The 25,404-nt window shown below is 37.2% G+C and overlaps 1 protein-coding gene across 2 annotated transcripts; it reads right to left on the minus strand.

The window, feature by feature from the left end:
- Nucleotides 1–1,615: 1,615 nt before the first annotated feature.
- On the minus strand, nucleotides 1,616–11,933 carry rad21b (RAD21 cohesin complex component b). 2 transcript variants are annotated; one of them, XM_030147466.1, is made up of 14 exons: nucleotides 11,801–11,933; nucleotides 8,975–9,171; nucleotides 8,525–8,654; nucleotides 8,229–8,328; nucleotides 7,154–7,260; nucleotides 6,852–7,061; nucleotides 6,571–6,693; nucleotides 5,452–5,580; nucleotides 5,144–5,367; nucleotides 4,156–4,312; nucleotides 3,607–3,752; nucleotides 3,354–3,530; nucleotides 2,074–2,157; nucleotides 1,686–1,877 (listed from the first exon to the last, which is right to left on the minus strand). In XM_030147466.1, the coding sequence occupies exons 2-14, from the start codon at nucleotides 9,116–9,118 to the stop codon at nucleotides 1,686–1,688; spliced, it is 1,923 nt and encodes a 640-aa protein (XP_030003326.1). In that variant the 5' UTR covers nucleotides 9,119–9,171; nucleotides 11,801–11,933. The 2 variants fall into 2 exon arrangements, with proteins under 2 accessions (XP_030003327.1, XP_030003326.1); XM_030147467.1 differs by lacking the exon at nucleotides 11,801–11,933 and having other exon boundaries at nucleotides 1,616–1,877; nucleotides 8,975–9,118.
- Nucleotides 11,934–25,404: the final 13,471 nt, after the last annotated feature.

Consider the following 25,404-nt stretch of genomic DNA (forward strand, 5'->3'; position numbering starts at 1 on the left):
TGACTAATTTTTTTTTTTATCTGGACTCCAGTCAAGATGAGAAAATACTCCACAGTTGTGGGACAAATAAGTCACTGATTTGAGTTATTATGACGTAAACATACAGTCCTCTCCTACTTTCAGTATACCTCCAACACACACTTCAGTTCACTTTGGTGCAAAGGTCTCCTGCAGGGCTCCTACCCAGTACAGAAGAGTATATGGTAGCAGTCCAGGTCTATAGAAGTTTTGGGAAAATTACATATGGAAACATATGAATTAGATTTATCTAGCACTTTTCTATGAACGCATACTCAAAGCGCCTACAGTGGATCCATTATTCATTCACGTACACATTCACACTCTGGTGGTGGTAAACTACAGTACATTTTTTTCACAGTTGCCCTGGGGTGGGCTGACAGAAGCATGGCTGACAATTTGCGCCTATGGCCCCTCCGACCACCACCATTCATACACGTTCATACACCAGTGTGAGTAGTGGCACTGGAGGCAAGGAGGGTGAAGTGTCTTGCCCAAGGACACAACAGCACATGACTAGAACTACCAACCCTTCGGTTATTGGACAACCTGCTCTACCTCCTGAGCCATTTTATTTCCAGATAATTGTCCCTTTTATGTTTTCTAACATAGAAAAGTCAAAATTTTTACAAGTCAGAGCTGCAACAACTAAATTATGAGAGCATCTGTGACAGTAACCTGACTATCTTAAGGTGTTGGACTGAACAACACATTTGAAGATGTCATCTTGGGTTGTTTTCTGACACTTTATGAACCAAACAACTAATCAATTAAATGAAAACATCAGATTAGTCGATGATGAAAATAATCATTAGTTGCAAGTCTACTATAAATAAACTGGTGTCGCGCAGAGAGTGTGTTTTATTGGCTCAGACAGGCAGGGTAGCTAAAAGTTTTATGAAGTGCGAGTGTGTGGGCCACAATGAACCTGATGTTGTAGAAGCAAAGTAAGTATCATGTGTGACTGAACATACACTCCTACACAGAGCTGCATCTACCTGGAACATTGTTTATCTGTATATATAAGTCAAAACTCTATATGTTTTCTGAAGGCTGGTTAGAAAATCCAATTGTAAAGCCTGGTCGGATAAGGATTCCAAATGGACTACATGCAAACTTTGTGGGCATATAAACATATAAAAGCATTGTCATGTCAAGTACTTAAAGTGCAAATCTCTGTTATGAAAAATGGTCTGAAAAATCTAGCGTAACATCGGGAAAGTCACAAATGGAAGTTGTGTAGGAGCCCTGCTTATGAGCAAACAAGTGTTCTTCAATGCCACTTTAAGACAGATACTTCTATGGAAAAATTCCAATACAATCTAAAAAAACACAATTCTTACCCTGTTGAACTCAACAATTTACCTATTAAATCAGCTATGATATAATAAATTATTTAAATTTAATAAAGATGATGCTCCTTCTCAGGTGAATCTTTACAGAGGGAAATCTTTTGTTTTTAACTCCTCCTACCACTACTTAGTATTATTATTAGAACATATGAGATAGAACTGCACGTGTGACTGGACGGTAACATAAAAGCCATTAAAACCAAGTACAAATATCATAAATAAATAATAAATATGTTTTTTTTTTCCCCTAATTAAACCTTTTAGTTGATGTCACAGAAGCCTCTGTGCAGCTTTGTATACTGTCGAGCTGTGTTTTTAGATGATGTGGAAGCGTGGTCCAGGTGTAGCCACGATGTCGCTGTAGGGCTCCTCCTGGACCAGCTCCACCGCCTGCTGCTTCTTCAGAACCAGGAAGCTGTAGAACTTGGCAGCTGCCTGCTTCCTGTTGTTGTTCCTGCACAGGTCGAGCAGGCTGACGGACTGGGCACCTGTTTTGGTCATCACCCTCTGTGACACGAGAAACAAAGCTGTGACTTCTGCACTGCTGTATTAGCGGCATGTATTGCTGTGGACGTCTTGGTGATAATGATCTGAATAACTAGGTTTACTAAAGTGACACTAACAAAAATACTAGTTTCATTACAACCACAAGATGCAGTCCTATTGTTTTGGTTTTTCTCTTCATGTGTGACCACTGACTCACCTGGAGGCCATGAAGCATCTGCTGCGTCCTTTTGTTCCACCTTCTCTCCTCCTGGTCCTGGTCTCCTCCCTGCGCCTCCTCCTCCTGTTACGACATGTATCAACACACTGACGTTCACTGTAACTAGAGCTCTCATCGTTTGCCTTGAAGGGGTAATCTCTAAAATAACTTCAACAGACGCAAATTCCAAATTCAAATATAAAAATACAATTCTAAATTCAAATTCATATTACTCATATACTTTCCAACTTCAAATTTCAAATTCAAATCTAACTAGAAGCACTCGGAGAGCGCAGACCTCTGCCAAGGCTGATCAGTGGCCCCCCCCCGTGGGCCCCCCCACCCCCGATCACCACCAAAATTTAATCATTTCTTCCTTATCCCATTTCCAACAAACCCTGAAAATTTCATCAAAATCTGTCCATAACTTTTTGAGTTATGTTGCACACTAACGGACAGACAAACAAACAGACAGACAGACAAACAAACCCTGGCAAAAACATAACCTCCTTGGCGGAGGTAATAAATGTCTAAGTTCAGATCTATATTCCGTTCCAACTATCCAAATTCAAATTTCAAATGTAAAACTCAAATTTCAAAATCAAACTTCAAATTTAGAAGTCTACATTCAAATCCATATTCAGTTGCAACATTCCAAATTTCACTCTTCAAATCTTAAATTCAAATTCTTATTCCAATGCAAAATTCCAAATTCAAATATAACAATAAAAGTCTAAGTTCAAATCCATATTGTGTTTGCAACATTCCAAATTCAAATTTCAAAATATATGTCTGCACTAAAAATCCATTTTAAAATGTCCAAACAATGTTGGTATGCATAGTTACATGAAACTGGATGGATGGATGGATGGATGGATGGACGGATGAGTGGACGGATGAGTGGATGGATGGATGGATGGATCTATCAGTGTTTGCTCCTGGAGGATTCTGCTGGGTTTCTGTAAATTGGCTTAGAGTCTGGTTTTGACCAACTCTGTATGTAAAGTGTCATGAGATAACTTTTGTTATGATTTGGCACTGTATAAATAAAATTTGATTTGATTTGATCTGTGGATGAATGGATGGATGCATGAGTCGGTGGATGGATGGATGGATGGATGGATGGATGATGGATGGCTCTATAGTTGAATGGATGGATGGATGATGGCTCTATAGTTGAATGGATGAGTGGATAGATGCATGAGTGGGTGGATGGATGGATGGACAAAAATAACACATATAAGTGCACTGTACTCTTCTTTTATGAATGTCTGCTTCACCTCTTCATCTGAGTCATCATCATTCTTCTTCTTGTCCTTGTCTCCCAGAAGGTCTAACTCTATGAGCTGGCTGATGTTGGTGGTGGTTGTGGTATCCTCGGGGGGTAAATCCACACTGGCTGTTTCCAGCTGCTGGGACGTTCTGGACTCCTGCTGCTGCTGGTCCAAGGCTCCCATCTGCAGGGTTTGACTGACTGGTTAGTTTATGTCCATCCACTAACACTACATACAGACTACCGATGTTCAAACTCACGGGGAGGGCCGGCTCTGTGTCCTGGGCTTTCCGTTTTAGGCCGTGTTGGGCCGACGGTGGGGGCATGACGGATTCATCCAGCATCGTCCTACTGCCTTCAACAGCTGAAGTCTGCAGAACACTGGCCTCTTCCATGATAGTTTGGTCTGAAGGGGAAATAATACAGTTTTTTATCTGCATAAATACTGAATACTTTTGTGACAACACACACATGCAGCCTTTCTTCACTTCAACATTTTCCACATTTTCTCATCCCAAATAATTCCTTTACCAATTAAAGGAAACAAGGAAATGTTGCTTTCTTCTGGGAAAAGTGCACTACATGATTTATTTTTCCATCTTTTAACCACGAGTTCATTATTCATTCATCACTATATAGTTGTATTTCACCACATGCAAAGAAACCCATTATAAAATTATCCATTGGGATCCATCCAGCTCTGTCTATAATTGCCATCGTCACTGAAAGCCCCTTCAGTCAACCACTAATGATGCCTAATTGTTTTTAATGTGATAAAGCATGAACAGACTCACTCCCTTAGTTCTTACCCATGATGTCTCTCTGCTGATGGCCTGTGGTCTCCTCTCTCGGAACCTCAGAGTTTTCCAGATCCTTCAGGAACTCATCCAAACTGTCGGCCTCTCCTCCTTTTCTCCTCTTCCTCAGCTCGTCTGGCACCAGTGGTGTCAGACACCTTGTAAACATCTACAGCGAGAAGAAAAAGGAAAGAGGCGAGTGAAATAACAAAGCTATGCTATGTTTGTAACTGAATATTTTATTTGTGTATTAGAAGACACTGATGAGTAGGGGCGTGTATTGGCAAGAATCTGACGATACGATACAAATCACAATACTAGGATCACGAAACGATATATCACGATACATCACAATATATCGATATACTGTTAAACAGCAATTTTTTAATTGGTTTTGTTTCTTTTTTAAAAGATTATTTCCTGGAAGAATTGAATTACACCAGAAATATGCACAAAAACTAAACACATTTTTATTTGATCAGAACAGGATCTATATCACAAAATGTTACTGTGTTAAAACTTAAATTATGTTTTACACACATTAGAGTTCAAGATCCTTTTCAAATGTTCATATTTTATTTGTTCATAACTAACATCATAATATTATTTTTGTGCAATCCCAACGAAGGAACTAACATTATTAAATATAAGTGTTGAATAATAATAAATAAAATATAAACAAAAAAGAAAAACAAAAAAAGTAAAATGAACCTCCGCAATACCTGCATTTGAATAAATACCTAAAAAATGTTGATATAGTACTTTTTAAAATCAATACAATATCGCGAAATGAAATATCGTGATATATTGCAAAACTGGTATTTTCTTACTGATGAGGGGTTAATTTTGACTGACTTAAACTTCATCCTGCTCCTTTTCGAATGTTTTCCTTTCTTTTTATATAAATCTTTTTGTTGTTTGGTTTTAATGTCATTTTCGAAGTAAATAAACAAAAATAAACAAACAAAGTGACTTATTCCTGTTTTGATGTTTCTCTTACCTTCAGGAGCCTTGCATTCCAAAGGGGCTGAGCTGGGAGAGAGAAGAGCTTCTCAACTCCACCTGTTTCCTTCCACATCATTAGTTTTTTCGTAGGAGGTGCCAGGTCCAGGGTGGTGACGATGTCTGAGTAATCAGACAGCTGTGCACGGATCGTTTTACTGTCCAACTCCTTCACACTGTCCACAATCAGCTTCCTCTTGCGCTTGGCTTTTGTCTCCTTCACTGAAGATCACGCAAAACAAAAAGAGTCAATGCCTTCTGCAACATGACATCTTGACTTCAAAAAAGATATTCCGGCTGCATTACCTGTGATATCAATAGGCTCTAGGGCGAAGGTTTCCTCCTCATTGTGAACCAAAGCCGTCTGTTCGGTCTGGTCGGCCATGGCTGGCAGCGGCTCAGTTGGACCAGAGTCTGGACTGTCTGGGGCTCCAGCTTTAACACACAAAACATCAACACTCATTACCATGAACATTTGTGATTTTGTTAAGCTGCCAGAAGAAAGACATACCAAAATGATCTGTGACTGGGATTGGGCACACAAGAGGTTGCTAAAATATTTGTCTTTTCCAGATTAAATTTAATTTTAGGAGAAATCTGCAGTGTCATGCGTTATGTATGTATCTACAAGAAATTACATTAGGACATCGGTGGAATCAAAGGTTGGAAACATTATATTTAAAGATGACCACTCATCAGAATTAAATTAAATAAACAGAGGATGCAAAGGTCCCTGTGTACTGAAGAGCAATGTTTGTGTGTTCTTTGTGATCTCTTGCAAAGGATTATTAAAATTTTTATTGTCCTTAGTACAATGACTTATACAGTTGCGGAAAAAAATATTAGACCACCCTTTGTTTTCTTCAATTTCTTGTTCATTTTAATGCCTGGTACAACTAAAGGTACAGTTGTTTGAACAAATATAATGATAACAACAAAAATAGCTCATAGTAGTTTAATTTCAGAGCTGATATCTACCCATTTTCCCATGTTTTCTTGATAATAACCAAAATCACTTCAGTTCTTACATCAATATCTATGGCATTGTACGACAAAAACAGTGCTTTTAGGCATTCCATGTTTTCTTTCACGTCTGTTTTAGTCACATGACACACACAGGAGTTAGTACTGGATTGCATAGCCATTGTTTTTGATGACTGTTGGTCTAATAATTTTTTCCGCAACTATATGTTACAAAGATGTAATTTAACAAGGCTTTTATGTTTAGTAAATTTAATGTTCTTTGGAATTTGTGGAACTACACATTCTTTGTTGCATGGTCATCCAGGTAAAATGCCTCTTAAGCTTTTAATTTTGTAGGACGTTCAAATAAACAATTAATCAATACAATAATTACGACTGTATATAACACTGCTGTAAATAGGCTGTTCTTGATCTGGTGCTGAAATATCATGCGGCGCTGACCTGAAAGGGCGTCAAAGTCGTCATCATCATCTCCGTGGTCCTGAGGCATCATCACACTCTCTGCGATGGCAGGAGGATCGTCGAAGATACCGCCACCGTCCTCATTACTCAGCAGCTTGTCCACTACACAGAGAAAACCAGGACATTTACTGGTCGACTCAAGATTTCAAATGTTGAGATGTCTTCAATTACAATCTGTTTTTTTAACTATTACAATATGATGGCTAAATTCTCAAACAATATCAAATCACTGTAATAAAGCGTCATTGCCTAAAATTTACCAAGCATGCCTCCCTCGTTGCTCTCCATTGGGTTGTCTCCAAAGTCGTCCTTGTACTGGTCATCATACTCCAGGTGGTTGGATTTGTCAGTCATCTGATTAGCTCCGCCCTCAGCTTCAAGCAGCAGGTTGGAAGCCGACGCCCCCATGATGTCCACCTCGAACGCACTCTCCTCCCGCATCATCTCCCGGTCATCCATGCCAAAGTCCGCTGCGCAACAACAATAAGTCTTTACACTTTTTGCGTGGAATGAGAAGGCAAGTTGAGAAAAAAAAATCCTAATTTAAACAAAACATACGTACCGAAATCATTGTCCTGCAGCAGATTGAGGTTGCCCACTTCCTCCCTCATTGTGATCTCCTCCACTCTGCTCTGGTTTAAGTTGAACTGCTGAGCCACATCGATGTCACTGCACAAAAACAGAGTCCATATTTAGTAAAAGGATGTTCATACAAATGACTTAAAATAGTCCGTTCAAACACATTCACTTATGTTTGAAGGCTGCAGCAGATATTTTGGAATACTCATTTTCATCCTGCTTATTTCTGTTAATGCTGTCTCAGCTAGCGTCAGATGATTGTTCTCACTTAAAGGAAGTGTTGTTTTGTTTCCATGTTTCCATGCTTTAAATGATTCTTTGGTGTCTCTTTCTTAATGTGATACACACATACCAAGCGTAACTTAAGGAGCAGCATTTTGCGGAAAAAGACCTGCTTATAATGTAAAACCAAAACACTTCTTGTTGAGTGAAGTGAGTGGGTGAGTTGAGTGATTTATTGTTGAGTTTGAGAAGTTGTAGTGGTCTGATCAACATGACTGAAGCAATCACTTTTTATTTAGCCAACAACATAGTACTGTTTAAAAGCTAAAGAATATGGCTTTAGAATCAGAGGTGTGATTCTAAAGCTAAAGTAATTCCAAGCTGCACATATTTGTCCAATTCTGTTAGTCATTGCTTTCGTTGTCAGAAGTCTGAAAAGAGCATGGTGAGATATCCATTTATAAAAGAATACTTAATTTCTTAATGTTATTTCATTGTTATTTTAAGTTATATTTCATTATCAATGGTACCTTTTTTTTTTTTATAAGTCTTCATTTAAATTGTCCAGTAAACCCAGCCATGAGTTACTATTTTAATACAAAAATAAAATGAAATGGAAATAGTAGTGGTCCTGTGGTTATGCATTAAAGAAATACTTAAATTCTAAATTACATGAGATTAAGAAATGCTAGTAATCTTGATTGGATAAAAGTTTTACTGAGCAAATAGATAAGTGCATCTTCTGTTTCTAGTCTGCCTGTAACTGAGATATATTCTAATAATGAGTTTAAAACACTGTTTTTTAAAGACCACCCAGCCTAAAGTGAAGGACTCACTCTAGATCTGGGAGCGGCTGGTCAAAATCATGAAACTCCTCAGGTAGAGTGATAGCATTGTAGGCTGCTTCTCTGTTTTCTTCTGGAAGATCTACCACACCTGAAACACCAGAACATTGGTGATGAGTTACATCATGAGGCATAGATAGTGGAGTCAAAGAACACATATTTTTTTAACTTAGCAAAGCCCATAAACAGAACTATCTAATTTCTCAACATAACAAAATACTATATTTCAACATGAGTGCTCAATGTTGTGAAAAGTCCATCGTAATCAATAATTAACAATCTCTAACCTGGTCTAAATGCCATCTTGATCTTAATGAAGGCCTCGTTACAGTCTGCTAGCAGGTACTTGGCCTTTCTGTGGTAGATCCTCACCACCCCTAGAAGCAGGTGACCAGATGTCCGTAAAGCCATTTTCACCTGTGGAATAATAACAAAAGGTACCGTCAGCAAACATGCCAAAGTACAGACATTCATTAATCAAGAACAAATATGGATATTTGGGTACTGTTACTGACTGTTTCTGTGCTAATTAACTGTACCTCATGACATATTAATATAGCTATGGCTGTTACATCAATTTAACTTTCCACTGAAAATAACATTAACTTCAACTGAATATGCAAATCAGTTTTCAACATCAGAAACAGAACTGGAAAGATGACAATGATGATGCCTTTCTTCTCCAATTCAGTCTTCTATAAATGTCTGCTTTGAAGGTTCAGTCCCTGGGAACTTACCTTGGGTGAAATAATGCTCTCTACGCTGCTCTCCAGATTGCACTCAAACACATGTGCCTTGGTCAGCTTCTTGTCCCAGTGGGCAGCCAGCCAGATTTTGGCCAGCGGCCCACGTTTGCTGAGAACGAAGTGGGCATAGAACATTGTCTCGGCTCCTTTTCACCACAGGGGGAAGGGGAAAGGGGATGGCGTCACACCTACAGGGAGGAAACAACACACATGACTGAGTAACATTCATGAACAAGTAAACAAAACATGACAGCATAAAGAACTCATTCACCGTGGCTCTTTGAAGCTAAATGTGACTAATGACATGAGCTCATAGTCGGAATTAATCAACACTTTTACAAAATGGTTTCACTGTCAGGGAGACATGGCCATAGCATCGATCAGGAGTAAAAAAAAAAACTCTGCAGAAAGGAGTGTGATGGACTGCTGAGTGCAAGATTAGTTCAGCACACTATTGGATTTGGACAGTACCCAGCACGGAGCTGCTGCAAACCAGATTATTAATGACTGTCTCAACATCACAGAGAAGCCTGTTGCTATCATTTACTCTTCAAACAATATTAGCTGTTCAAAACCATAGTGAGAAAACATCTCATAATCTATAAATTTCCTATATTCCAAAGTGATATCTTCATGTATTTTTTTTGTTTGTTTGACTTTTTACCAGGTTCAACAGGCTAAAAGCAAAAGACGTTAAAGTTTTATTGTCTGTCATAGAAAAATGGGCAAGAAAATGTTTGCAGCTCTAACCTTGAGGTGACATTTCCATCTGTGCCCACAATAATACTTACTGCAAACTGACTTAAGAGCTAAGTCACTCCATCTAGTGGCCAAAACCACTAGATAAAAAAAAAAAAAAAATCTTAAAAATTGTTCAAACCAGAAAGTGGACTTTGAACTGATACTGCTTTGGTATCTGTATCATGTATTAGCCTATAATTTACTTTTAATAATAGTTTAACAATACAACAACAATACTAAATGTGTTTTTATATTAATTACTTTCATTACGGCACAGTGCATTTTATGTTCAACTTCATCGCAAATGTAGGTTAATGTATGGTCTATTGTGACTCTCTTATTCTTGCTTCTAAATTTGAAGCCTGGTGTCACTGGGTTTGAGATCTATATTGTGACCCAGTGTGGGTTTACAAATTTATTAAGTTAAGGGATAAAAGATGAAGTTGTGTATCTGCATTATGGTGATGTTTCAGTGTTTTGGATATTAAGTAACTTACGGTCTCAAATTTGACCATGGCCTTTTAAATATTACATATCAGTTCATTGAAAAATTAGATGATTACCACTAACTAATGGCTTTTTTTCTATTTGGGACACATTAATGAACATTTATGAATGTCAGTGAGAACATAGAATACCAATAACTGCTAAATTGCATCTGTATTATGCTGAGATATGTACTGTTGTATTGTAACCTGTCAAGGGACTACAGACCAAGGTTTTGGATTTGGATTTTTCATTATAGTTTAGTTTTATTAAGTTTGACTTTTTTTTCTCTAATTCAGTTAGTTTTAATTAGTTTTTAGTGCAGGTTTGCTAGTTCTTATTAGTTTTAGTTTTTTTTCTAAATGCTTAGTTTTAGCTTATTTCTAGTTTTTTCATATTTTTATCTTCCTTGCCGTCGAATTCATAGAAATCCCCTACAGGGCTCTGCTGCTTTCTCCCAATTTAGTCTCCATGTTGCCGGGTAGAGTGGGGACAAGAGGCCAACTCTAAACCACAAGTGACCAGAAGTGACAGACCGTGAAGTGCCGTCAGCTAAAGTTGCTTGAGTGAAATAAATCAATTTCATATCAAACCGACATTGACAAAGACAAAAACAAAGGGAATTTTATTCATAATTTTTATGTTTTAGTTAGTTTTGCAAGCACACAATACAGTTTCTGTTAGTTATTGGTTTTTCTTTTAATTATAGTTTTGATTTATTTCAGGGAATGTTTTTTCAATTCTAGTTTTTGTCATTTCGTTAATTTTTGTTAACGATAATACAGACATGATTTAGCAGATATTGGACCCTATTGTAGATCCTTCTGTCTAAAATGTAGATCTCTTTACATATTAGAAATCTGTTGTGTATTAATGGGCACAGGAACTAACATGCCAGGGCAAATCTTTTGGTTATGGCTTGCCTTAACAGGCAGCAAACAGTAGAACAATGCATATTTCAACACAATCCTGTCCAGTCACAATAAATATGATGTAAAGTGCATGCTGTCAAATGCAAGAATGAACCATTTAATATGTATGTATATAATATAAAGAGCGATACACAGAATACTCAATCAGACTTACCATTCAATCCCTCAACTGACAAGTCATCAAATAACTGTACACATCGTACACAAACCAAAATTACAATGCAAATTGTTGTACATCTGTCAAAACTGTCCATCATGCTAACTGGCAAATCATGTATTACATTTAATACCACTGTAATATGCTATTAGTATCTATGATGCAAATATGTGACGAGTAAAAGTCACAGAAACTCAGTAAAATGCCTGTTAAGGGTTCTGTACAGATGTCAGACAGGTAAATATTACACCTGCAGCCCTATAATTCACACTGTCAACAACAGGGCAGATACTATTAATGATATACGTTGGATAGAAAATGCTAATCGTTGCTAATCGTTGCTAGCATTAGAACCGCAGTAAACGCGTATCATAACAACAGGTGATGATGCAGGTAAGCTAGCATTAGCATCTGTCGTTCACAACCTCAACATCTGCTTATTAAATGTTGACACCGGAAGTATAGTGTTTCTTATGTTAGAATAAACCGTTATCGACTCACCGGTTAGTGCGTTTCCCGTTTTGCCCACCGCAGTGTCGCTGCACCCGGCGGCTGTTCCATCCCTCCTCTCCTCTCTCCTCCGACTAAAACAAACAAGATGGCGGCGCTGCCCTCCGCCTCCGCCGGCTCGAGCTGTGACTGAAGGAGGAGGAGGAGGAGGAGGAGGAGGAGGAGGAGGAGGGATGCGGAGAGTGGTGCTGATGAGAGAGGAGGAGGAGGAGGAGGAGGAGGAGGAGGAGGGAGGGATGCTCATCCGTCCTTTATTGAGTGATAAAGCCACTAACCAATGTATTAGAGAAATTATTCAAAGCGATATTGTTTCCAAACCTGTAACTGCATTTTATTGGAATAATATTTACAATGACATATACTGGAAAAACACTTGGATCCGGTCAAAGAAATGTATTATTACGAATAAGGTACGAGAAGTTACTTTTAAATTGATCCATAAATGTTATCCGGTAAATACCTATCTGGTAAAATACAAGAAAATTATTGATACTCTTATTTTTTTTTTGCAGCAACGCAGAGGAAACAATATGTCATTTATTTTGGGATTGCACCTACACACATATTTTTTGGATTGATTTAAATAATTTAATAAACACCAAAATTGACCCTTCATGTAAATTGAACTTTCAACACATTTTATTTGGCCTTTCACAAATTAATAAAATCAGTGGCGGCACCAAGGGGGGGGCAAATGCCCACCTATTAATTACAAATAGTTTTGTTAACTGTTCTGGTCTGTTTTATCACTCAATTTAAATTTCTGCTAGAAGATTGTAGCGGTTGGTAAGAAAGTGTACCTAAGCCTACAGATGCTGTCAGTGATTATATACATGTGCATGTCGTGGAAGCCATTGTATACATACGTTTTGTTTGATTAGTTGGTTAGGCTATTAGTTTTATTTTGTTTTCAACATTTATTAACTTGCATACATTGGCATTGCTGTTTGTTTGCTGCATGTTTTTCTGATGTGTTTACAGAAATATGTGACAGTAGATTGATAAAAGTCTTTAAAAAACATTAAAATCACCAGTCTAAAGGTGTTTTTCAGGAGCCTGTTTTTTTTTTTTTTTTTTTACAGGGACAACACATACAGGCATTTTTAAATGTAAAAGCATGCAACTAATGTAATATAAATGGGATATATGGCAATATTAGCTAATTTAGTGACTTTATTACAAGTTAGGCTTTTAAGAAACAACACTAAAACTAACAGCATGTGAAACTAATACTAACAAAAATGACAAAATACATACATGTTAACACAGACCAGAGAACAGTCAAACAATAGTTTAGGTTAAGAAAATAAAAATAAGTATCCAATCCAGCTTTATGTATAAAAATGTCTACTTTTACAGATAAAACACTGTAAAACAGGGGTGTCAAACTCATGTTCTTCCGGGGGCCACATTCAGCCCAATTTAATCTGAAGTGGACCGGATCAGTACAATAAAAGCATGATAGCCAATAAATAATGACAACTCCAAATTGTTTTACTGCAAAAAATAACATTGAGTTATGACAATATTTACATTTAAAAACTATCCAAACAAAAAGGGTGTGAATAACCTGAAAAAAATGGAATTTGTTAAAAAATAGAAGTACAATTTTGTCAATATTATGCCTTGACTTATCATTTATACATATGCCTTATAGGTCAGATCTACAAAGGCACAAAACATTTAGTAACAGGCAGAAAATTGCTAAAATTGCAATTAATTTTCTTCAGACATTTCAGGTTGGTCATATTTGTTGAGGTTATTCACATCTTATTGTTAAAGGATAGTTTCTTAATGTAAATATTTTCATAATTTAATGTTTTTTGCACTAAATCAAGAGAAAAATTGGTGTTGTCATTATTTATAGGTTATTATGATATTATTTTTGAGTTTGATGCCCTAACTTGCACTTTGCAAATTAATCCCGCAGGATTAGAACTTTTGGTGGGTCAGTTTTGGCCCCCGGGCCGCATGTTTGACACCTGTGCTGTAAAACTTGTCTTCATGCCCCTAACTTTCCTTCAGAACACCACTAGGGGACAGCAGAACTGTCTGTAAAGGAGGAAGATGTTGGTGGTCAGTGACAGCACTGAAATGTTATTTAAGTCGAGTGCTAGGGGAAAAAAAATTCCTTTTAAGTGTCAAACTTGTCACTCCAACTTGACCTCCACCAGAGAAATCCAACTTTAATTTCATTTTGTGTTAATAGATAAAATCCTATTATATCCTAGCAAATTATGTTCCAGCATAACAATGATCAGAACCTATAAATGAATCAAATATGACACTTGACTCAAAAATAATGTTTTTCTCCCACCACTGTTAAGAAATAAGGGGGATAGCCTAATGCTGTAATATTTGAAAAAGTTTAAGATAACTCTAGATTATTTGACTATTTCCTTACAATCCAACTTTCTATTTGTACTCTGCCATGTCTGAGAAATGAACATAAGATTTTACTTAACTACATTTGATCACTTTTCATACAACAGTTATTGAATTACTTAATTACTGATTACTGATTATTTTGATTACTGATTTTATTTCAGTTTCGTATATATGCAGGACAGAACAAAGATATTTCCATATATATGCAGTACTGTGCAAAAGTCTCAGGCCACCTTAAGCTATATTGTTTTTGCAAAGCTGCAATGAGCATAACATCTACTTCTCAGTCTCTCTATTAAGATACATCAGGAAAATACAGAAATAAATGTATGGACAGTCCTAAAAACTACAAAAAAAAGAATGACTTCTAGGTAACAATGGGTATTTGCTATAACCTCTGTTTCCATAAAAATTTGATATATTGAATGAAAACAGGTGTAAAACACAAAAATTTTGTGCATTAAATCACACATTATTTACTCAGAAGAGTTCAAGACATGTTAAGTACACAGTGAGAACACTTTCGTAGTTTTTTTTTTTTTTTTTTTTTTTTTTTTTATTGAGAAAACTTAACTTGGGAACTGAAACAAAAGCAGTACTGGGTCTTCATGGTTTAAATAGAAATAAAAACAGTAATATGTCTGAAAACAAAATCATTTCAATTTTATGGGCAACAGTGTATAATGTTAAAACACTGACAGGAACTTCTCATGCCTTGACTTAAGGCTTTGAATGCAGAACTTTTACTCATATAAGGAGATTTAGAACTTTTATATGATGGCTAAAATTTGCTTAGAGGTCTTATTTATGTCTTTGTGCATAAGAAATCAATATAAGTGAATCCCCAAAGGAACTTTGTGTTGGTAAATGACAGTTCTGCAAATTGACAGGATTTCAGTTCTGTTGCAACATTTTGATGGTCATATGAACTATGTTTTCAGCTCAAAAATGTCCATTTTCATCACAATTAATGCTATATTTTCATGTCACAAATGGCCAAATTATATTTGAACTGAATTTACCTGAAAAACAAATATTCTATTCTTTTAGATTCCCCAGTTTTTCTTACCAGATTCTATCCTACATATCACATGTTTTATTTTTACAGGTTCAATATGGAGTATGGTGCTGATCCATCCTGCTTATGTTACGCCAATACATACATTAAGAATGTCACACGTCACTTTTGAAATCAACAGTTTTCTAATAATAAACATTTTTATAAAGAAATAACAATTCTATATTGTTATTTCCTCTTTAGTATGATGATAAACTATACAATAAATAATTCTGATCCTAGTTTTTGCACAGGGATCATTAGTGGAAACGGTGACATGGCTGCCGAGCATCAGTATGATGGGATCTGTAACAACCATGTCACATCCGTCCACTGCCACATTTTGTGTTTTTGTGTCAGCTGTTATTGTTTTAGATCCACAATACTAACATTTATGAATAAGAGGAGAATTAGCAATAGTGAGTATGTAAGTTTATTCCTAATAAAGTACTGGTACTGACCAGAGCATCATGGGTAATGTCACGTCCGTCCACCAGCAAAAGTTTTCACATACATGTGCTATTCCAAATCCAATATTTCTGAAAATAGAGCTTCCACTGTCAAATAATATCAGTAGTCTGTGCACAAATGTATTAGCATTATTTCAACACAGTTCTATGCATTTCTTACAACTTTTTTTTTTTTGACAAAAACAGCCACTCATTTGACCCCCTAAGTAAATTTTAGCCGATGAACAAAGCATCTAAAACTGGAAATAGGGGACATTTGACACAAGATGTGAATAAACTTGCATGTAAATTTGGTAAAAGCCGGAACCAAGACTTGAAATCATGAAAGACCTAGTTGTGAGCTGCAAATAGTGCCTTTTTTTGCTTAGAGCTAAACAACACAAAAGCATGAGCATACATTTTGCCTTATGTTAGTCTAGACTAGTCTAATATTAGTGTTTGGGTGACACGGTGGTGCAGTGGTCAGCACTCGTGCCTCACAGCAAGAAGGTCCTGGGTTCGATTCCAACACCAGTCGACAGGGGGTGGGACCTTTCTGTGTGGAGTTTGCATGTTCTCCTCGTGTCTGCGTGGGTTCTCTCCGAGTACTCCGGCTTCCTCCCACCATCCAAACACATGCACTAATAGGTTAATTGGTTAATCTAAATTGCCCATAGGTGTGAATGTGAGAGTGATTGTTTGTCTCTATATGTTCAGCCCTGCGATGAACTGGTGACTTGTCCAGGGTGTACCCCGCCTTCGCCCCTATGTAGCTGGGATAGGCTCCAATCGACCCCCGTGACCCTAGTGAAGATAAAGCGGGTTCAGAAAATGAATGAATAGTGTAGACCACAGGTGTCCAACATGCAAAAAATGTGAATAACCTGAACAAATATGAACAACCTGAAATGTCTTAAAGAGAAGTAAGAACAATTTTAACAATATTCTGCCTGTTATTAAATGTTTTGTGTGTTTGTAGATCCACTGTGATCTGTAAGTTATAATGAACATGTGTAAATGATAAACTGAAGCAGAATATTGTTAAAATTACACTTATTTTTTCAGTTTGTTCATGTTATTCATACTGTTTGAAAGGATAGTTTGTAGATGTAAACCTTCTCATAATGTAAATTTACTTTTTTTGCTCTAAAACACAGGTGTCCAACATGCGGCCCGTGGGCCAAAACCAGCCCTCCAAATGTTCCAATCCGGCCCACAGCATGATTTTACGGAGTGTAAAAATGACACTGAAGATATGAACAGTCAAAGGTGTTGAACTGGTTTGAGCCCAATGTGATCTAAAGTCAAATAATAGTCTAATAACCCTTACAATAAAATGTGAACAACCTGAAAGTTAAGTACAATTTAAACAATATTCTGTCTGTTACTTAACGTTTTGTGGATTTATAGATCCGATTTGTAAGTTGTGTTAATAAGTTGACACATAATATTGTCGACATTCTTATTTTAGTTACATATTCCAAACTTCAACATTTCAACAATATTATGTTTGTGTAACATTGTGTGTAATGCACATGTACAAGTGATTAAATGAGGCATAATATTGTTAAAATTTTGCTTATTTTTCTCAAGAAATTACTTTTTTTTCTGGTTATTCACATGTTTTTGGTGAAAAGATAGATTGTAAATGTAAATATTTTCATAATTTAATGTTTTTATTGCACTGAAATGAAGAGAATAACTTGTAGTTGTCATTTTTATAGGTTTTTGTGCAACTATTTTAATTTTTTTTGGGCCGCTTGAGATTGAATTAGGCTGAATGTGGCCCCTGATCTAAAATGAGTTTGACACCCCTGGTCTAGACTTCCTGGGTGTGCACATTCATCTATAGCTCCACAGTTTGGTGTTTTATGACAGTGGCTCTGCTCTCAGTTTCCCTGAAGCCCTAATCCAACCTCCACAGCCTCAGTCTGTGCATTGACAGCCTGTTTGTCCCTGTCATTACTATTGTCTTGCTTGCTTGACCTTCAGCTCTCTCCAAACTCCCCTCACACTCTGCAGACCTTTGCACAAATGAAGTCATAGCTCACATCTTACGAGCTCTGACAAGTGCACTGTTTAGCCCCCCACCCCCCACCCAACCCTCTAACTCAGCTCATCCATCCGTCTTTACAGATTACTGTATGACAGAAGTGTAAATGAAAGCCATTTATTTAATGGTCAATATGTGGAGGAGGGCTTGTCCGAGGGTTTTTTTTAATGGGGCGTTGGTCATCACAAGGTCTTGCTGTTCACTCTGTCACATACAACAGAGTGGTTTTCTGTCAGTGTTTATCCCCTTGTGGACTACTATTACAATTTCACCTCAATATTCCACTGTTTTTGTAATGATTTGCTGTTCAACACTCTCTGAATTTACATCCGTTGCCTGTTTCTACACAGTCGATGATCCTAGTGGTTGTTCTAATCCAGACATGTGAGTTTTTCATGAATCTCAGTCTCATTCCAGGTTTTGTGTGCAACCCATCGTGTCCGCTTGCGTTACATACAGAACCTGCCCATTTAAACACAAATAAATCACAAACGATTTTGCAACAGTTGTCATTTTTATGAAACACTCTGCCTTGCATAATTACTTCAATTCCCAAAATGTACCTGTGAGAGAATAAAAAGATAGTCTTAAAAATATTTGCGCATAATTTTCGTGTCCTTTTGCCTGTGTTACATGCAGATTTTTGTATTAAATATAATGTAAAATAATATAAAAATGTGTTTTATCTGAAAAATTGTTTCTCTTTTATCTCAGTAAGTATTTTTAAAATAGACCCAAAGTGCTTCCAAACTTGCTTCATAACATTAGTCTACATATGGTTTGAATTTTTAGCCCCCCTGTCCTGTTTTTAGGAACCAGTTTCATTGAAGCACCCATATACAGTACAGGCCAAAAGTTTGGACACACCTTCTCATTCTTTGCATTTTCTTTATTTTCATGACTATTTACATTGTAGATTCTCACTGAAGGCATCAAAACTATGAATGAACACATGTGGAATTATGTACTTAACAAAAAAGTGTGAAATAACTGAAAACATCTCTTATATTCTAGTTTCTTCAAAGTAGCCACCCTTAGCTCTGATGACTGCCTTGCACACTCTTGGCATTCTCTTGATGAGCTTCCAGAGGTAGTCACCTGAAATGGTTTCCTAACAGTCTTGAAGAAGTTCCCAGAGATGCTTAGCACTTGTTGGCCCTTTTGCCTTCACTCTGCGGTCCAGCTCACCCCAAACCATCTCGATTGGGTTCAGGTCCGGTGACTGTGGAGGCCAGGTCATCTGGCGCAGCACTCCATCACTCTCCTTCTTGGTCAAATATCCCTCACACAGCCTGGAGGTGTGTTTGGGGTCATTGTCCTGTTGAAACATAAATGATGGTCCAACTAAACGCAAACCGGATGGAATGGCATGTCACTTCAGGATGCTGTGGTAGCCATGCTGATTCAGGTTGCCTTCAATCTTGAATAAATCCCCAACAGCGTCACCAGCAAAGCACCCCCACACCATCACACCTCCCCCTCCATGCTTCACGGTGGGAACCAGGCATGTAGCATCCATCCGTTCACCTTTTCTGCGTCGCACAAAGACACGGCGGTTGGATCCAAAGATCTCAAATTTGGACTCATCAGACCAAAGCACAGATTTCCACTGGTCTAATGTCCATTCCTTGGGTTTCTTGGCCCAAATAAATCTCTTGTGTTTGTTGCCTCTCCTGAGCAGTGGTTTCCTAGCAGCTATTTGACCATGAAGGCCTGATTCACGCAGTCTCCTCTTAACAGTTGTTGTAGAGATGTGTCTGCTGCTAGAGCTCTGTGTGGTATTCATCTGGTCTCTAATCTGAGCTGCTGTTAATTTGCGATTTCTGAGGCTGGTGACTCAGATGAACTTATCTTCAGCATCAGAGGTGACTCTTGGTCTTCCTTTCCTGGGGCGGTCCTCATGTGAGCCAGTTTTGTTGGAGCGCTTGATGGTTTTTGCGACTGCACTTGGGGACACGTTCAAAGTTTTTGAAATTTTCTAGACTGACTGACCTTCATTTCTTAAAGTAATGACGGCCACTCGTTTGTCTTTACTTAGCTGATTGGTTCTCGCCATAATATGCATTCTAACAGTTGTCCAATAGGGCTGTCAGCTGTGCATCAACCTGACTTCTGCACAACACAACTGATGGTCCCAACCCCATCAATAAGGCAAGAAATTCCACTAAGTAACCCTGACAAGGCACAGCTATGAAGTGAAAACCATTTCAGGTGACTACCTCTGGAAGCTCATCAAGAGAATGCCAAGGGTGTGCAAGGCAGTCATCAGAGCTAAGGGTGGCTACTTTGAAGAAACTAGAATATAAGAGATGTTTTCAGTTATTTCACACTTTTTTGTTAAGTACATAATTCCACATGTGTTCATTCATAGTTTTGATGCCTTCAGTGAGAATCTACAATGTAAATAGTCATGAAAATAAAGAAAATGCGAAGAATGAGAAGGTGTGTCCAAACTTTTGGCCTGTACTGTACACACACAATACAATATAACAACCTGACAATCCAAGTACAATCACACCCTTCCTTGAGCAATATATTGTGACAAAACCATTTCTTGGTACATTATTTTAACCCATTCATGCATAGTGGTCACTACAGTGGACAGTTATTCTACAGCTGTTCTCTTGTATATTCATGGGTTTTGTTGTTTTAGTTCCATATCAGCCAACACAGTGGACACTAATGCACCATCCCATACACTGCAATTCATACCATTACTGTCTTTTTGCATCTTATCTGCATGAAGTTCGTAATGACTAGTATTAGAGTATGTTAAAATATGAGAAAACATCAGATTAGCTGCATGAAAAATGTTTTTATTTCATAGTTTTCACACAGTATCTCATTTTCTGATGATGGGTTGAAATACATGTTTTTTTTTTCTTCAAAAATTAAACGCTTGGTGTCCTGCTGAGTGGACATTTTTGTGAATCCAAGAAAAAAAAGTTCATAAAAAAATTTCAGTCATATTGTTTTTTTTTTTTTTTTTTTTATGCCTAAAGAGGAATTAAAAACACTCGGGAAAAAAATCTCGACTAAGGTTCTCATAATTCATGCATGAAAGGGTTAAATTTTTGAATGTTTGGACACCACCTGTTAGGGTTAAATTTTGTTTTGCACAATATAGTATTGGAAAAAAAACTACAAAACGCTTCCTCAAAGTAAAAAACAATCGCCTTGGGAAAAAGTTGAAAGCATACACTGTAAGACTTTGTATTTACTAAAATACTTTAATTACAATGTACTTAAATGATTTAAGTTATATTACATTACTCTAACATGTTAAGTATATTCTACTGATTTGTAGACATAATCAAAAGTACAAAAACAGTTGAAGTTGAATGAATTTAAATCACTAAGTGTTAGTCATGACCACACCTTTTTTTTTTTTTTTTTTTTTTTTTTAACTCCGCATTGCATTGTGGGTATTGGGCATGTTGTTGAAAATGTGTTATTTTTCTGTGCAGGGGTTCAGCGGGGTTGTGGTGTTAGTGTTCATTTTGACTTAATATGTGTATGTCGGTGTTTATTGGCCTTTTTGATTTTGTTTTTGTATTTTTGTAGAGCTGCACCATGAGTGAGAGCCATAGGAAGAAAAATAGCTTTCCTGTTCATCTAAAGATACACCTCTGTAGTGTAAATCTGTATGCTTTGCCAAATTAAAAGCACATCCTGTACTAGTAAATTATAATAAGATAACTGCCTGCCTAATATCTTAAGCTTAATAGTTATGCAAAGCAATTTATATTCCAAAAGATTTTAATTTAAACCAACTTGGAACTGAGTCCAATGAACTGATGATATTAAATCTAATGATTAGTGATGGGACTGTTGGCTCTTTGAAGGGAGTCGTTAACTGAAAAGAGTTGTTCAAAAGACTGGCTCTTTTATGTTTTTTGCATTATTTTGAAACACCAGAGTGTTAATAACTGAATAGGCTACATGTGATGATTGACATTCCATTTTAAAGGTGTTTAATTGGCGTGGCAGTAAATATTATCTTACCGTAAAAAAGAATAGTTAGTTCAAATGTGTGGACTAAATACATGACATGAGAGTTGACATTAGGCAAATGATGGAGTTTGACCAAAAACATCCCGATACATTATGTGGACTAGTCTGTAGCCTAAAAATGAAGAAGAAAATAAAACATTTTCTTAGGAAATAACATTTTATTCTCCTCAAAAAGAGAACAGTAAATGTGAGTTTTCAAATGGCGGTGCAAATTATTCGTTGACCCAGAATTGAAAGATACATATTTTTTGCAAATATTGCAAGTTGCATGCCCATCTTTTCTTTCTGAAAGGTGCATCCAAATACTCCTCCTTTTTCTTTGGCTCATTACACACAGGTGGTCACTCACTCACTCACTCACTCTCAAACTTTTCTCCGGTTTCGACCAGTCTTCCAGCTCCGCCTCCTCCAGTATGCTCACCTCACGCTTCAAACTGGTGTTTTTTTGCTAACTTCTTGCCATGAGGCATGTGCAGTGCTCAAACACTCTTTTTTTCTGCTGGAACATTCTCCTCCTGCCCAATGCCTCCCCAGTGATGCGAAATTGACAGGCAATCAGACACTCCCACCTTAAAAAAAAAAAAAAAATCAACGGCTCTTTACAAAGACTCGGTTCCCATCGTTCATTTCAAAGAGCCGTTCAAAAGATTCGATTCATTCATGAACATCACATCACTACTAATGATTTTACAAAGCAATTGACATTGGAACAAATTTTAAGTTAAATTAACTTGGGATTTTGTGTGTTGGACTTAAAATAGCAATTCCATTCAAATCAAACATCTAAGTTTAATACACTCAAGTTTTCATTACTCATTACTTAAATTCTTTTAAGGCAACGAGTTTAGAGTTACATTACTTAAAAATTTCGATGTAATCAGTTTCAACTATGTTTTTTTTTTTTTAGTTAAATGAACTTATTGGGGTTTACAGTGATGTTTAAGTGTGATGCTCCATCCAAACTCAGCCTCTTGGTTCTCACAGCCAGACCCATAAGTCAGACTAGAAAATACACTAGACCCCTGTCTCATCTCTATACAGAAGTCAAGAAAAAATGCTCCTAGCTGCCAAAACCGTCCCACAAAGCCCACAGGGAATGGACTTAACTTGGGCACAAAGGACCTGGTTATATTTCACCGTAGGATGGCCTTTGTGCCTGTGAATCGGCAAACACTGAGGCTGTGTCTCCATCCTCACCCAACCTGTCTGTCTCCTAAGCTGACAAGCAGGTCTTATTTAGGGTGAAGCACTGAAAAGTCCACTGGGGGTTGGATGGATTTTGTATGCACTGTACAGGCCGCTGCGCACACACACACACACACACACACACACACACACACACACACGCTAAGGTTATAATAGTTTTGGATTTTTCATTATAGTTTAGTTTTATTTAGTTTTGACTTTTTTTCTCTAATTCAGTTAGTTGTAATTCATGTTTAAAGCAGGTTTGTTAGTTTTTATTCATTTTTGTTTTTTTCTAAATGCTTAGTTTTTGTTTAGTTTTAGGTTTTTTTTTATATCTTTTATCTTCTTCTCCGTCGTATTCAAATAAATCCCAGACAGGACTTTGCTGCTTTCTCCCAACTTTAGTCTCCATGTTTCCAGGCAGAGTGGGAACGAGAAGACGACTCTAAATGACAAGTGATGAGAAGTGACGGACCGTTAAATATCACATGGTGCCGCTAGCTAAAATTGCTAGAGCGAAATAAATCAATTTCATATGAATCCGACATTGACAAAGATGAAAACGAAGCGAATTTTATCCAAATTTTTATACGTTTTAGTTAGTTTTGTAAGCACACAATACAGTTTCAGCTAGTTATCGTTTTTTTTCGTTTTAATTATACTTTTTATTTATTTCAGTTAACGAAAATGTTTTTTCAATTCTAGTTTTCGTCATTTTGTTAGTTTTCGTTAATGATAATAACCTTGACACACACACACACACACACATACAGGGTGGGGAAGCAAAATTTACAATGAACATTTAGTTGTTTTTTCTCAGCAGGCACTACGTCAATTGTTTTGAAACCAAACATATACTGATGTCATAATCATACCTAACACTATTATCCATACCTTTTCAGAAACTTTTGCCCATATGAGTAATCAAGAAAGCAAACGTCAAAGAGTGTGTGATTTGCTGAATGCACTCGTCACACCAAAGGAGATTTCAAAAATAGTTGGAGTGTCCATAAAGACTGTTTATAATGGAAAGAAGAGAATGACTATGAGCAAAACTATTACGAGAAAGTCTGGAAGATACTATTAAAGAAGAATGGGAGAAGTTGTCACCCCAATATTTGAGGAACACTTGCACAAGTTTCAGGAAGCGTGTGAAGGCAGTTATTGAGAAAGAAGGAGGACACATAGAATAAAAACATTTTCTATTATGTACATTTTCTTGTGGCAAATAAATTCTCATGACTTTCAATAAACTAATTGGTCATACACTGTCTTTCAATCCCTGCCTCAAAATATTGTAAATTTTGCTTCCCCACCCCATATATATATATATATATATATATATATATATATATATATATATATATATATATATGTATATATATATATATATATATATATATATATATATATATATATATATATATATATATACAGGTTTGCACATTTGTCCAAATGAGAGCTGGCTCACTGCACATTTCTCACAGTAGAATTGTATGGGGGGCAGGATTGAGTAAGAAAAAGAAGAGAGAAAGGAGAAAAAAGGGGGAGGGTGTGGTGGCAGAGGTTGGAGGGGGGTTCTTTTCACTTCCTTTTAGAGGCAACAATGGTCTTTGTCCGAGATCTTCCACCATTCTTATTGGGGTTACTGAACAGAGAGAGAGGTGGAGGGGGGGGGGGGGGGGGGCTGCAGGCGGTGGGTGTTTCTCCATAGTAACAATGACAAAACAAGCCACACCAGGCAGGCAAAAGGGATGAGTGCAGCTGCTGAAAGGAAGCACACAAAGTTGCACAACGGACTCCTGTTCAGATTCAGAGAGGAGGAAGATCATTTTAGCAGGATCCATGAGGTGGAGAAGCAGCAACGTGAAAAGAACAGAGGGAAAGTGAGTTGAAGGAGAAACTCTGAACCATCCTGTCAAACAAAGTCCAGGGAGGCAACACGTGAGAAGGCATTTGCAACCTCCCGGCATGGACCGAGACAGCCACAGCGAGGACACTTTATCCACCATGGTTCTGGAGAACATTAAGAACAAACTCATTCATGCCTTCAGAGCAACAGGAGAGTCCAAAGAGGATGCTCAGAAGTCTGGCAGCGCTGTCCGTCCTGTCAGCATCGGCAGGAGTTTCCAAGCCAATGAAGAACTGAGGAGGGCGCAGATAGATGGAGCAATAACCTGGCTGAGGTCTGAGCTGGTAAGACCTGATGTCTTCAGAGATTATTCTGCGGTTTTACCATCTTGTCGTGTTCAAAAATGCTCCTGATTTGGACAAAAATCCGTGGTGGAAAGTACATTTACTCATTTACTGTAAATATAAGAACATTTATTTGAGTATTTTAAAGTTTCTGCAACTTTATACTCATACTCTACTGCAGGGGTGTCAAACTCATTTTAGTTCAGGGGCCACATGCAGCTTAATGTGATATAAAGTGGGCTGGACCAAT

The sequence above is a fragment of the Sphaeramia orbicularis genome, chromosome 11 (assembly GCF_902148855.1).
Source record: "Sphaeramia orbicularis chromosome 11, fSphaOr1.1, whole genome shotgun sequence".
NCBI lineage: Eukaryota > Metazoa > Chordata > Actinopteri > Kurtiformes > Apogonidae > Sphaeramia > Sphaeramia orbicularis.

Excerpts from the sequence above, each read along its gene's own strand:
- rad21b (XM_030147467.1), bottom strand. The coding sequence starts at position 9,118 with ATGTTCTATGCCCACTTCGTTCTCAGCAAACGTGGGCCGCTGGCCAAA. Across the intron at positions 6,694-6,851 it reads CAACGAGGGAGGCATGCTTG|TGGACAAGCTGCTGAGTAAT; the intron begins GTAAATTTTAGG and ends TTCTCTGTGTAG. Across the intron at positions 1,878-2,073 it reads AGATGCTTCATGGCCTCCAG|AGGGTGATGACCAAAACAGG; the intron begins GTGAGTCAGTGG and ends CTCGTGTCACAG.